Consider the following 14,260-nt stretch of genomic DNA (forward strand, 5'->3'; position numbering starts at 1 on the left):
GTAACATGGAGAGACCATGCAGAAAGGCTCCCCCCGAGGGCCCCGGCTCTCATCAACACTCCGTGGTTTATTGATGATTTGATTCGGAGTGAGTAGGAGCCTTTTCCCCTGTCAAGGGGGCAGGAGGCCATGCGTCTTGTCTGGCCCTTGATTAACAATTGAGTTGTTTTTCATGTTACTCCAGACAACTTCTAGGAAGCCCTAGGCCCTGTGTTGGAATGCAGCAAAGGGCTTCTTGCTGTGTGTGTGTGTGGTGGTGGTGGGGTGGGGGGCGGGTTTGGGCCCAGATGTTCATGTTGCCAACTTTATATCTGGACATTTATTAAGTCCATACACTGTCATGTTTCCAGTTCTACATGACACAATTAATTTAGCCTTTACACTGTGTGGGTGCTGGGTCCTGTTCTGTCCTTTGTAAACCAGCCTCACTCTGTCCAGAACATTGATGTGAATTAAAGTAGCATTGAAGAACTGTGTTTTGTTATTTGGGGTTTTCCTCAGTTTCATTATATTTGTATGAATGCAGAGAATCAACAAACCATGTCTCTGGTAAAACATTTAATTGATTGCTCACGGTCTCTTGATGTTCTTGGACACTAATACGAATTTAATAACATGCAATATGTCGTGGCCCAAAAACGACATCATGCCCAGCTAACATGCAGACAGGCCAGAAGAGGACAGCCTGGATGTTGCAAATCCTGATTCGTTTTGTTAAATTTCATAATTCTACATCATAAATAAATAAGTCAAAATAATTAAAGAATATCACTCTATATGGCAATTTGATGAGTGGAAAAGAGAGCAAAGTGTACAAATTGAAGAGGGCTGGGTACCTTTTCAATGAATGCATTTTCCAATGTAAAATATGATAATGTAATTTTCCTCGCTGTTAAAAAAACTGTTATATGGGAGGATGATTTGTGCAACAATATATTAAACTTAGAAGGCATACAACACAATCAAGCAAAAAGCTGAGATCCTTAATTTTTAACATGAACTTGTCATTCTCTAGTGTTTTTGTTGAAAAGCTAAGGAATGGGTCTGAAATTCATAGATAAACCAGTGAATCTCAGCATTGAGAATGTATGAAATGAATTAACATTTGTCAATGCTACAGAGTGTTTGTTTACAAACACTGGAATAAAACAAGATTATGTTGTGGATTCCTATTGGATAAAACAGTAAAAGAAAGTTAATAAAACATTTTAAGGGTATATTAATAATATTTGAATACACACATTTACATCAGTTCAAAGACTGACGTAAAAGCCAAAGATCCCAGATTTAATGCTGATACAAAATCTACCTGGGTTTCTACCTGAGCATAAACAGCAAAATTATTGACAGATGTTCAAATATCTAAAACTATCTGACAAATGCAATGTGATATATACCTACGAAGCATGCTTTTACACAAAACGCAGTTGATTAAAAGTATGTTTCGATTTGGTACACAATTAGTGGTGCTAGCTCTTTGACATGGTAGAATACAATTTGTCCATTCATCCAGGGCCTTTGTTTAGGGTAAATGGTCAATTGGCTTAGTAGACAACATGGAAAACATGAAAGGCATGGCTGTGTCTGGTACACAGACTAAACCAATAGTTTTCAGAAACCAAATCAAGAACCAAGTATGGCATTAAATAAACATCAAATTAAGAACTATTAATTTATATATTTTTTCTAAAAAAATCATTGTACATGCCCAGTTCTTTATCACATATCATTCATTAAAACATTTTATTCAATTCTAATAAAATCCATTAAATCAGGAGTGTCACTGACTAGAAATGTGTTGTTATCCAGCAATTATCTATCTTTTAAAATAATCAATAATTTGAATTCTATACAAGTCAGCATCGCTAATATCAGAGTACTCATTTCAACATTACATATTCAACACCTTGTAACAGGATTTTATATGCATTCACATCTGGACAGCAGCACAGGACGGCCAATGTACAAAAGTCCAAAGTAAGAGAAATTGATTAATCTTCCCAAAATCAGAACCAGCATTTCAATTCATGTACTGTCTACATTTCTGTTAAATAAATGTTGTCTTGGTAGCACCACAGCCGAGATTCAGGTTCAGTGACCCAGTCTGAATTATGTGTGTTATTGCTTGTGGAATCAATAAAACATTTTTTTCTTCGGGAATGAGGTGTAACTCCAGGATTGCACACCAATTCAGTGGCTTTGTGGTTAGGGTCCGCCCTGAGCTTAGACACGGTTGTGCATTTGATCCTCGGTCGACCCACACCAAAGCCTCTAAAAATGGTACCTGATGCCTCTCTTCACTCGGCATTAAGGAGATGGATTGGAATGAAGGCCCGGCAATAGAGGAGCATCCTCTCCGGAGGCTGTACTTCTACAGTACGTCTAGCTGCTTCATGCCACAGAAACATATTGCCGTGGACAAGGCCATTCTAAGTCCCCCGGTATTGGACAGCGCACATCAGCCTCATGGTTACTGATGCAGCCCATGGTCATTGGTTATTGGTTGAAGGCATGGCGGGTGATTGGGGGACTGATCATGCAAGCATCAGCAGGTTACAATGTCCAAACAAAGCAATGACTAAATCATTTAAAAAATGAAACACATCGACAAACAAACACGCACACACACACAAACACGTACAAGAAAAACAAAAACAAATCACAGATTTACCATAACAGAGTAACAAAGTGTAGACTCACAGATAGAAAACTTGTTGTTGGTGTTGTCTTTGCCTGGGAATAATTTTACTCCTCTAGATTTAAAGTCTACAGACCTTTTCACTAGTTAAAGGGAAAACAAAAACATGAAGATCAGGTGAAACAAGTTCCAAATAAACCAATCAGCATTGAAATAAAACCCTCCTCCAGGCTTATGAAGAAGAGCAGAAATCATAGCAGCAGAAGCAGCAGTTCATTATAGTAAAAGTATCTTGGCAACAGAAAAGAAAAAGAATGTGCAGAGATAAAATAGGCAAGCTAAAATAAATAAGAAATATATTAATATATACGCTAAGTAACATACAGGGCTTCTGTTGATTCTTTCAACCTTGAAATGATGGGGGGTTTGGGACGACAGACCAGTTTGAAGTAGACCAGCTGAAGTGGATCAGCCTTCTGCCACAATCCTCAAAGTCTTGGTCAGAGGTGACTTTCAAGGAATACTTTTAGCAACAAAATGGACAGTCTGTTATGCTGCAGAATGGGGCACTGAAACATGACAGTGCAGATGTTCGCCCACAGCTTTTCATTTTTATTTAATTTAAATGTAGCCCCAATATCTCAGTTGAACAAAAGCCCTGAAAGGAATAAATAATAATAAAAATGATGAATGTGATCACATTTAACAAGTGTGTAAAAACATCATGCTATAAATGTTTTTTTTTTCTTACTTATTCCAAAATAAAACATGTTCCAAAAAAAAAACATCTCCAAAAAGTACCCATGTATTCACCATTCAAATATAATATGGAATGATGAAGGAAAATATTAGCATTTACATTGTTTTAAAGAAGCATGTGGCATTGTGTGAGGCTGTGGAGGTTCTCTCCCACGGTAGCATTGCTCAGGGCAACCCGCACAGTCTCACAAAGGCGCAATAAAGCACAGAAGGGTCTACTCGCAGGTTGAATTCCCTGATCCAGCTCGTCCTTGAAAATAATGACAGTACATTCGTTTTGTTTCTCAAATGACGCTTTGTCAGTGCTGACATGCTGATCAAAATGTGAAGTTAGGGGTGACACTTATTAGGCTCGGGGGGGGCGGTTTAAGATCTTCGGCTCATTCGTGTTTCACTGAATGACAGACGATGAGAGGCGCACGTTGCTAACGACAGCGGCCCATTGTCCTCATGACAGTGACATAGACATGGATATGATGAAACATGTTTGCCCACCCTTACACCAGAAACACATCAGGATCTCAGACTTTAAAGGCGGTGGAACTATGTGCAGATTAACATTTAGCTTTGTTTATGAAACCATGACACCAGCTAACCCTCAATAAAACCGGAGTAAACCGCCTTGCCCTTAATCGCAATAGTCCAAGGTTTTGGGGTGAGATGAACTGCATTTTGTTTTTTATTATTATAAATTGGGTAAAACTCCAAACGTACAGGTCAAACTTTCTACACATATCACACAGTGCAAGCTACAGGAGGATTCTGTTCACAGTCGCCAAGACCAGAGAAGAGGCAAGCAAACACAGAATGTTATCCAGAGCCACAACTGCATGGAACTTTATTCCAGCGCATGGAACACTAGCTAACAAAAAGTGAAAATACATAAAAAATTTAAAAAACAGCACCTCACAGCACAACAAAGATAATGAAGACACACACACACACACACACTAAACTGGATTTATCATAACTAAGATTCTGGGGCTTGCCGTAACTTTTAAAAGAAGTAGTAGGAGATTTGCATTTGAATTGCAGCGAAGTAGAAAGATTTCATGTTCGAGTTGTTGTGAAAGTAGTCAATATGGCAGCTGTTTCAAAAAGTTTGGAAGGAAATGTAAATCATGCAGTTCCTCAAACAACTATTGTTATATTGGCAGAATATATTTAATTCCAATAATTAAATTTCTCTTGAGGCCAAGTTTCAGGAGGTGGCAACCAGATGTTCTGCTAATCCGGGTACTGAAAAGTTTCAACATGCAGTTGAAAAGTTCAACATGCAGTTGACACAGGACCAGTGGTTGCAAAATAGTCAGACAACTAGCAGAGATAGACCTGATGAGCCGGGAGATATCAGTTTGACCATACAATATAGAAGTTAAAGTCCTCAACAAATAAATGCATGATGCATAGTTTGAGGTGTGAACGACAGAACCGTAATGCAATTTCTAAAGAGGGTCAATAGATGACAAATTGCAGTACAAATGTTACCGATAGTATTTATGGAAACGTATAATGTCTTTTTAGTTGAAAACTGTGAATTCATTACTTGACTTAAGAACTTTAAAGATGTGGTCATTGTGGGGGACAGAGAAACGTTTAGTCGTTTTGGTAATCAAAAGCTAAGTAACTCCTAAGCTCACGCAATAATTCCATGCTGACACGTTAACCCTTTCTCCGAAAAACTGGTGTGATTTCTGAACAGTAACAGTTACTTTGAATCTGATTTTAATATTAATTCGCAGTCAGGTAGCAGAAGATCTCTTCATAAGACCCAGAAATTAATCAATACATTCATTAATAAAAAATAAAAATAAACTTTGAGTATGGCAATTACAACTTCACTCAAGCTGATATTGTATAGAATTAAATTGGACGGTACCTCTTTTGTACAAGCAGTCCCCAACATGAATAATGGCACAGATTAGGTACTTGTTGAACAATTATATGTAATTGATTTCCTTAATTATAGTTTGATGGTCACCGATGAGCACCATTTTAGCAGTATCATTTACCAAACCTGCTTTCTTGGGATATGCTAAATTTGCTTTACAATAAATCATCCAACAAGTTTATTCGTGTGGATATAATATTTTATACACTAAAGGCCTGGGGCATTTTAAGGAGGGTATCACATTTAAATTCCACATTGAATGTCTTCTGAAAAATCTAAAGCACAAGTTGTTTTCCTTATTTACACAATAAGTCATGTTTGACTTATTGAAATGAGAAAGAAGCTGGTTCCTGCTGCTTTCATCCCCGCAACAATTATGTGCTGTAGTTGAAACAGTGATGTCATGACATTTGCTGGAAACGTTGTGTCACGGGGCGCTGATGTTTGTCACACACTGTAAAACCCTCAGTCATCCTTGCGCCCTCTATGTGTATGTGGCTTGGCAATCCTTAGCTGTTTCAGAAAATGTGTATGTTTTTATTATTATGAGGCCATTTTAAGAAACCTCACATTTTACTTGTTTAATTTTATAATTTTTTTCATAATAGATTTTGTAAAGAGGATCATTCTATCGAGACTGTGGGAGCAGAAGCATGCTATTGATCAAGCATTGTGGATATTCATTAAAACCGACATGATTTATACAGAATAAAAGGACCACAATATGGTAACTTCAGTCTGATTTGTACAAAATATATATATTTTTTGTTGCTTAACATTTAGAAATTGTCCTTTTCAGGTTTACAAGAAGTGACTGCTTGTATAAGCAGGTTGCATAGCATAAAAATGTGGTAGTGGTACTCACGCTGTTTAGCTTGTTTATCTTCATTTTCTACCATGACAGGAACTACTTTGCTTTTGACTTCAACAAGTGTAAAATACATAGATATAATAGTCTAAATAAAAGCAAATTTTGCTCTGGGGGCAATGAGGTGATCTATAAATTTGTTTTCCATAACATTTCCATTATTTGGATGCAGTGCATCAACCTCTTTACCTCATGTATAAAATGATTGTACATTTGCCAAATTGCTGTTTTGACATGAGCATTCTACTCAATGCATCCAAAATAGGAGTTGATCAAGATTTGCATAGGCGGGGGTGAACATTCTGAGGAATTGCGCTCATGTGAAATAAAAAGAAATCTCAAGCGCTAGCGAAAAAGCAGTGAAGTCACTTTCCTCAGCATATTTCATTCATGATGCCTTCCTCATGTACACATTTTCATATGAAGTTGCACAAACATGATAACTGTTGCCATTCTAAGATGGCGTTGATGTAGTAATCTGGCTTGAGAGACTAAAGTGAGTCCACCAAATATTAGCTAGCGAACCTTAGCATTGCTGGCTATTTTTGACTGACTTGCTGGCTATTGAAAACATTTGATAATATAATAATGATGGCAATGTTGTTTTCTACTAAATACTGAATTAGCCTACTTTAGTAATGTGGATGAATTGCAAAGCCTGTTTAGTGTAATTAAGACAAAATGGATGTCTAAATTACACTGTGGATACAGTTTCGTCAGTATGTCTCCTGTGGAATATTGATGATAACCCATGAAATAAGGACTAAAACATTATTTAACATGTGTGAAAGATATAGAAACAAAGGCAAGACTGGTCTACACATTTAAAAGTTTGAGCTGTGTTCTAGCTTAAATTGTTTAAGAAGAGTAGAGCGCTAAATAATGCTATAATGACAGTTATGTTGAATAGGTAAGCTGGGGATTCTTGCATCACAAGACCCTGTAATTAATAAATACATGAATAAATGAATCTTAAAAACGGTGTACAGCTGAGAATAATCACGGAAGATCACTCAAGCTGAAATCGCATACCGTTATCGTGGACAATAAGTAATCTTCACAAGCAGTACCCAACATGAATAATAGCACAGATTATGAAGTTCTTGAATAATTAATGTAATCAATTTCCTTAATTATAGGTCATCTGTAAGCAATCTGAATCTTAATTTACGGGTAGGACTTTGATGGTCACCGATGAGGACCACTTGAACAGTATTATTTTCCATACCTGCGTTCTTGGGATATGCCTGCATTTCTGCATGATAAATCAACTAACAATTAATGTTGTGTGGCAGTGTAAACTAAAGATCTATGGCACCATTAAGAGTGTCTCACCTTTAAACTCTACCTTAACTTTTCGTTTATGTTTGTCTTTTGAAATGACAAAGAGGTTTGTTTCTGCTACTTTCACAGTGTAATTGCTTTGTATATTTAAGAGTCTTTGATGTCATTATACATGCTGGACACTTTTTTTTTATATCATGAGGCACGGTGGTTTGTGAAAGACTTTAAAAAGCCTCACTCATCCCTGTACCTTCTATTTAAAAAATGGACTGGCTATCCTTAGCTCAGAGATAAAATCATTGTTACATTTACATTTTAAAGGCATTTTCAGCTTCCATTTCCACTGGTGAAACTACATTGTCCAGCAAACAAATTAAGTCTATCGCCTGCACTCACATAACAGTAATTGACTAAGACCCTGCACAGACCCAGGGGAGAAGACATTTCAGTTCTCTGCCGTATTGGCTAGAAAGAAAGCTACAAAGGGCCCTGAACCTATAGGAGCTTGTCTCTGACAATGAGTTTAAGGCACAGAGTTAAACACGGGGATGTCAGTGTTTAACACAGTGCTACATTCTTCAGCTAAGTGTCTCATGAATAAAAAGTGTTTCAATAGAACAATATATATATATGTTGTATTGAAACACTTTATATATATATATATATATATACACACACACAAAAAATGTGAGATTGACTAATGGCACCATCAATTTGGCCTGTTATCAACCAAACCTGAATATTTAATTGCACCCATATAATAACCCTCCGGTCAGCTTCCTTTCATGAATAAATAAAGAGAAAAATAAGCTATTCCTGTGTTTTACCGGAAGAAACTAAATTAGTCTATTTTAAATGGATCTGAGTTTGGCATTTGATGCTGACAAGGCCAGGATGCCCATTGGTGAAGACTTAATGTTCTGTTGGAGATCTGCTACAAATGAAACTGCAGACCGTTTTTTCTCCAACTACAAACAGAAAGGTACAGTTATTATGTTGTCAAAACAAGGCATGTCAAAATGCCAATGTAATTCCAATTTACAGAATATCATCAAAATGCACGGTGACACCAAGAAAACGACTAGGCAGAACTACCATGTCATCAAGTTTACAGGGAATCACTGATGTGTTTGTATGTATTTACCACTTGTTTCATACTCATGCTACTTGACTAGGGGCAACTTGAAAACAGTAATTAAAAAAGACATGTATTTACATGGGGAATCCTGCAGTGTGTACACAGTACTACTACTGTTCTATCATTTACTTAAATTTTGGAGTGTGCTTATACTAATAATAAGTATAAAAACAGTACTTACAGTAATAACCATGTGTAAAATGTACCATAATGTTGCAGTCGGCACTACCCTATAGCCATAGAAGGGAATTTCACTTCAGGCAGCCAACCCAGGACACAATATCCCATTCTGCCTTGCCTGAAGGCAATGGGTTAGGAGGCCGATACAGCAATGTTAGTGTTGTAGGAACATAATTGAACTGTGGCAGTGAGGTGAGCTGTGTTAACGGTGTGAGGCCAGTCCAGGCCTCGAGGCACAGCAAAGGGTACTTACAGTCCGCTCAGTCCAAATATACACTGTCATTACCTCGTTTTCGTCTATCACAACACACCCCCTGAACAGCGGGCGCACGTTCCGCCGTGTCTAATTGGTTGGCAGTTTGAAAATAAGGATTTTACAGTTCGACAGAATTATCCGCTCATAACTTTCAGGAGATAAGGTAAATGGACAATGCAAGCTGAAATTGGTGCCCTGTAACACCATAAAGTTGTTTTATTTATTAGAGTCCGTTATGGGAGCTACAGGACTATATACAGAGAAATTACTGTCCAGATTTATTCCATGAAAAGTCTGTTTATTTATTCATGTTTAATTCTGCTTACTTCAGCTATCTAGCGTTTTTCTTACTGCACACCATAACTCAGATGTCAAAATGAAATGTCCAGGGATCCCACAAAGAGTCCTGATCAATTGCTTGACATTGCTTGACAAAAAAAGGAACTGGCCTGAAAACACATTGCATGCTGAAGTTGTATTCTCTAATACAATCCACTGTGTTTGGCTGAAGTTCTGCCCTGAAAACAAAGGAACAATAAACGTTTCAGGGGGACATTAAGCAACATTCCAATCAGGTCCCTTAAAGGGTTTCAGCATATCATTATCAAGGGTACCTTTGATAATGGTCAAGTGGACATAAATGTCCCACAGTAACTTTCTGTTGAGTGCCTTTTTAAAGTCTTAAAATGAATTCAGGGGTCTGTTGTGTCCCAGTCCCCTAGAGGTTTTGTGTCATTCCCAGTAGTTCCCTTGGATGTTTTTAGGATGTTCTTTATATGTTATGTCCACGTACCCTGGAGGTTTTGTCAATAACCTAGATAATCCTGGTATATTTTCCAAAGGTTTGGTAGTGTTAAGTAGTTTTTAAAACAATCATTGAAATTAAAATGTTAACCCTAAACTGTATTCCAATCTCTTCCGGGCAAGCCCTTGCCCTCCCAAAACACCTCATCCATTGTGTTAACAAAAGATGCCTGTAAATCTTCTCTGCCTGTTTGTGTCAGATTTTTAACAGGACCATAGTCATGCTACAAGGTATTTGCAGGGTCATTTTTTTTTTATCAGGGTTCTGAAAGAAAATACTTTGTGGCCATCTTTCATGTAACCTTCACTGCTTCAGACAGTCAGTGGGCCTGAATGGTTTTGCTACCTGTCACCCTTAACCCCTTTCTGAAAAGGGGTGACGGATTCTATACATATGGTCCAGACCACCTTGACAGACTGTGCTTCCAAATAAAAGGGCCGAGGGCGAGAAGATTAGCATTGCTTCACTCAGCAATTCAGCAGGTGGTTCAAATGCAGATCATAAACAGTGCTGAATATTTTAACAAGCAAGTTACATCGTACGTGTATTTGATTTGAACCTGCCATGTGTTACATTTATTTTGCTAATTTAAACGAAACACTATCCCAGTGAATTCATAAGAAACTAAAGGTAATAAAACATTTAGAGAGTCTGCTAAATGACTGAAGTATAAAGTGCTTTATTATGTGAAACAGAACAAGACGTCATGAAAAACGTCTATTTGCATTAAAAAAATTAACCAAAGCTATAAAATGAATTATTGAAAATATCTGAAGACATATGAAATATGACAGACCTCATGTAGTTTTTGCCAACAGCTCTGTTGCAGTTTAACAAATCAACTAATGTCCAATGGGGGCTGACCTTAAGATGACCTTGTTCCCCAAAGAGATCCTTTATGAGAGCTATGAGTTCAGATGAAGAGAGCCATCCAAAGCCTAATGGCACCGTAGAAATAAATGTCTCCCAGGGGCATTTTATGGTTAAAGTTAAAGCAACACTATATCCCGTGGGCTTGCATTATAAATTGTGAGTGCACAGTGTGACATCAGCCTCTGTGAGAAACTACAATTTTGAAAGATGTAGTGATGCCAGTGTGTTTGTGTGGCACTGAAATGCTCTCTGAAACGGCTCAACTACAGATGCTTATTCATAAATAAATATTGTTGTTTTCCCATAGTTGGAAGTTCTTGAGCTCCTCGCCAAGAAATGGTTTTCTAGATGGTGAATTCTACAAATTACAGATGGTGGCTCAAAAGTCTTGGCCATTCTTTACGACAGTGACTCAAAAACCATTAAAAGAAATCCATCTTATCACACAATCTGTGTCCGGTTATTAAGTCGCCCAGAAGCGTTTATTTCTTCATTATACATCAGTGCACTTGAGGGACTTCTCATAAGTCAATAGTAATTACCCTTTGCCTTCGGCTGCTTGATTGGGAACCTTACCGGATGTGGAGCAGAAGTGATTGCATATTAAATGACTTGATATTGTGGTATAATTCGATTGTTCGTTAATCAAATTGTGGCACCTGACATGCCGGTCTGGCTTACTGCTCAGACATCAATGTGAATACAAATATCATTAATACTAAATCACTTACAGTCATGCATACTCGTCCTGAACAGATATTAAAGCAAGGTTTTTTACATTGGTGTCCTCAGCCTGAAAGTAATCGACCAGCCAAATAAACTCCATTCGTGATTCTGCTTGCTTTAAAACAGCAACTACTAAGTTTAGGCAACTTTAGCTGCCAATGGCTAAAAAAACAATGTCAATTATCAAGGTGTGAGCATTTTTTCACCCTGAAAAACTAAAGACCTGCTAAAGAGGCCTGCTGCTGCAAAAGGACAGAGTCTACCAGTAATGACATTATCATATATACTAGCGGTGGAAGGACCACATTTGACAGAAATGTAGTAAAACTTGTTAAATTATTTATCCCCCTAAGGCCAATGTAAAATCATAATGTAAATGAATCTGCACTCGCCTGCGGTCTCATGACAGAGGACCAGGGCTGGCCATCAAATACAAGCCTTATCAAAGCTAGCAGTGCGACACCAGTTCTTCTGGTCCTAAGTCCTAGTTCTGACCGCAACGTTCAAATAAATTGTTGCACTGGGCTGTGAGATCCTGTATGTTATACAGCAAGAGGCTCTATTGCAGAAAATGTTAATTCTAAGCACGATAAGAAGGCACCCCAAAGCTTTATTTCTTTGACTCACTGTTGACATTTAAGTTTCTCACACAACCTTGAAAGGTTTTAAAGGGTCCTTGGTTTTTAAATCCTATTCGTAGAAGGTGGGTATTTCTGTTTATATATGAACTTGTCTACAGTACCTGCAGGGCTGCAGAACACGTCAACAGTGAGAAGATCTGACTTCCATATCAGGCAGTTCATTCTTCGACTGAATTCATTTCCAATAGTACTGAACGGTGGCAAGGCTACATGCACACGAATGCACCGGTTGAGCATTACGCACAGGTTCAAATTCCCCATCAAACTTCGATTAAGCTGAGACGCGGCGTCTTCAATTTCATTACTTATCAGCGGCTGTCTTGAGAAAAATTCCCGGCAGCATAACCAGTAGTGGCTTCAATTTGACAGCCACAGACGGACTTTCTATGGGAGATGAGTTGCATTGAGAGAGCGAGCAACAGCTGCCTAATGTCAATAACTGTGTTTCAATCAGAGATGAGAGCGGGCCTTTTTATGGCATTCCATTCAGACCGATCAGGTGGGTAAATTGGATTTTGGGCTGGTTTCCGAGTCCTTAGGCGCTTTGCAGCTGTTGCCTGAAACTGGGTTTCTTGACCATCGTCAGGTGTTGTATACCTGGAAGGTCGCAACAAGCAGTGACACACAGGGCGGTTCTTAACGGGCCAATTCATCACTCGCAGCAATCAACAGAAGACATTAAGATCATCTACCAATATTGGTTTTCTGTTGCAGGTGCAATTTAACCTGGCCATGTGGTTTTTTCACCTCTGCCATGTCTCATATATGTGCAAAAACACTACAATAGTGTGTCTTAGTTGAAAGGAGTCTAATCTGTTTGGTCATCTCTTTTTCCATTTTAAATAGAATTAAAATCTGTCACTGCTGATGGCATGGAGCCACAAAATAAATGATGTTCTATGGTTCTTTTCCGTTGAGAATATCAATAATAAATGCAATCTGTGTTTAATAAAAGTCCTAAGGGTCTGACCTTTTATATAACGTACATACAATTAAATACTCATTACTGGGGAATTAGCCAAATAGTTTGCTGGCTATTTACAAAGCTTAGTATAATATGACAAAATAACATATTCATGCCCTCTTCTGTCTCTGGGCTCTTTACATACAGACTTTGTCATTTCAGTAGATGTGAAAAGTACTTGACCTATAACACTGTTCTCAGGAGAGGTGTCCAGAACAGAAATAAGCCCATTTAAATGCGCTGAGCTCCTTTCTGACTGCAGATGTCCATCTGTTTCAGTGTGTGCCTACTGTCCACTATCCAATACTGCTACATTCTGGGATCTGAAATGCTAGAAGAATGTTACTTGTTTGAAGATTCTGTTTCATTTTATTACCTCGAAAAGACAAGTAATAGACAAACAGTGAAGTCAAAGCTAAGTGTGGGTGTGAGGAACCCAACGGGGCTTATACGAAGAAACACTCAGATCATACATGTTCAACAGTCGCTTTGCAGAAAAATTACTAGCGACCATAAAAAAGAATCTGAGATATACATAAAGGATATACATTGGTTATGTCTAATGCCTTTTGCACACAGTGTCATGTCATTGACCAAAACTGATATGTTGTTCATGTTATAGTTAATCGCAGAATGGAACCATCAACGATTCTCTGTAGGTACATCGAACATCTATTTAAAGGAATGTTGCACTTCATAGCCCGCATGGGGTTTCAGATAACATTTTCTTTTGTCATTTCCCAAGCTGTAAGAGTAGGCAAACACATTCCATATTTCATCCAAGTCTCTAAATAGTGTAGCATTTATTTAGTGTGGTGAAAATGATTAAAGATTTGGTTTATGGTAAATATGTGTCAGAATAACTCCACAAACACAACACTCAGCAATGCACATGTTGGTAAATGATTCCGGATGATCTGTTATAGCTTTGGTTTGTTTTAATCAGCAGCTTTTTGATATGATGGAAAAAGAGACACTTTCAGAAAGTGGAGAAAGGTGATTTGTTGTTGATCTATTGGTTAGTTTGGAAAAGGCATGCAAGCTTATACAACAAAACACTTTTTTTTAAATTGACTGCTGTGCTGTGCATAATTGGCATTGATACAGAGAAAGGTTTCTAATTAAAAGTGAAAACTGAAAGCGCTAATTGCCCAAAATGCACAGTTTCCTAGAGAAAGTAAATATCTGTTTCTACTGGTAATAATATAACACTCCTAAAAGGCAGGATCATAGAAAG

General features: G+C 37.8%; 1 protein-coding gene across 5 annotated transcripts in view; it reads right to left on the bottom strand.

The window, feature by feature from the left end:
* Positions 1-14,260, bottom strand: part of csmd3b (CUB and Sushi multiple domains 3b) — a 418,091-nt gene that overhangs the window by 218,940 nt on the left and 184,891 nt on the right. For all 5 annotated transcript variants that reach the window (XM_034294760.1, XM_034294758.1, XM_034294759.1 and 2 more), the window contains one exon: positions 2,701-2,781. In XM_034294760.1, the coding sequence (XP_034150651.1) occupies positions 2,701-2,781 (81 nt within the window). The remainder of the gene's footprint in view (positions 1-2,700; positions 2,782-14,260) is intronic.

Source organism: Esox lucius, chromosome 10, assembly GCF_011004845.1.
Source record: "Esox lucius isolate fEsoLuc1 chromosome 10, fEsoLuc1.pri, whole genome shotgun sequence".
Lineage (NCBI taxonomy): Eukaryota > Metazoa > Chordata > Actinopteri > Esociformes > Esocidae > Esox > Esox lucius.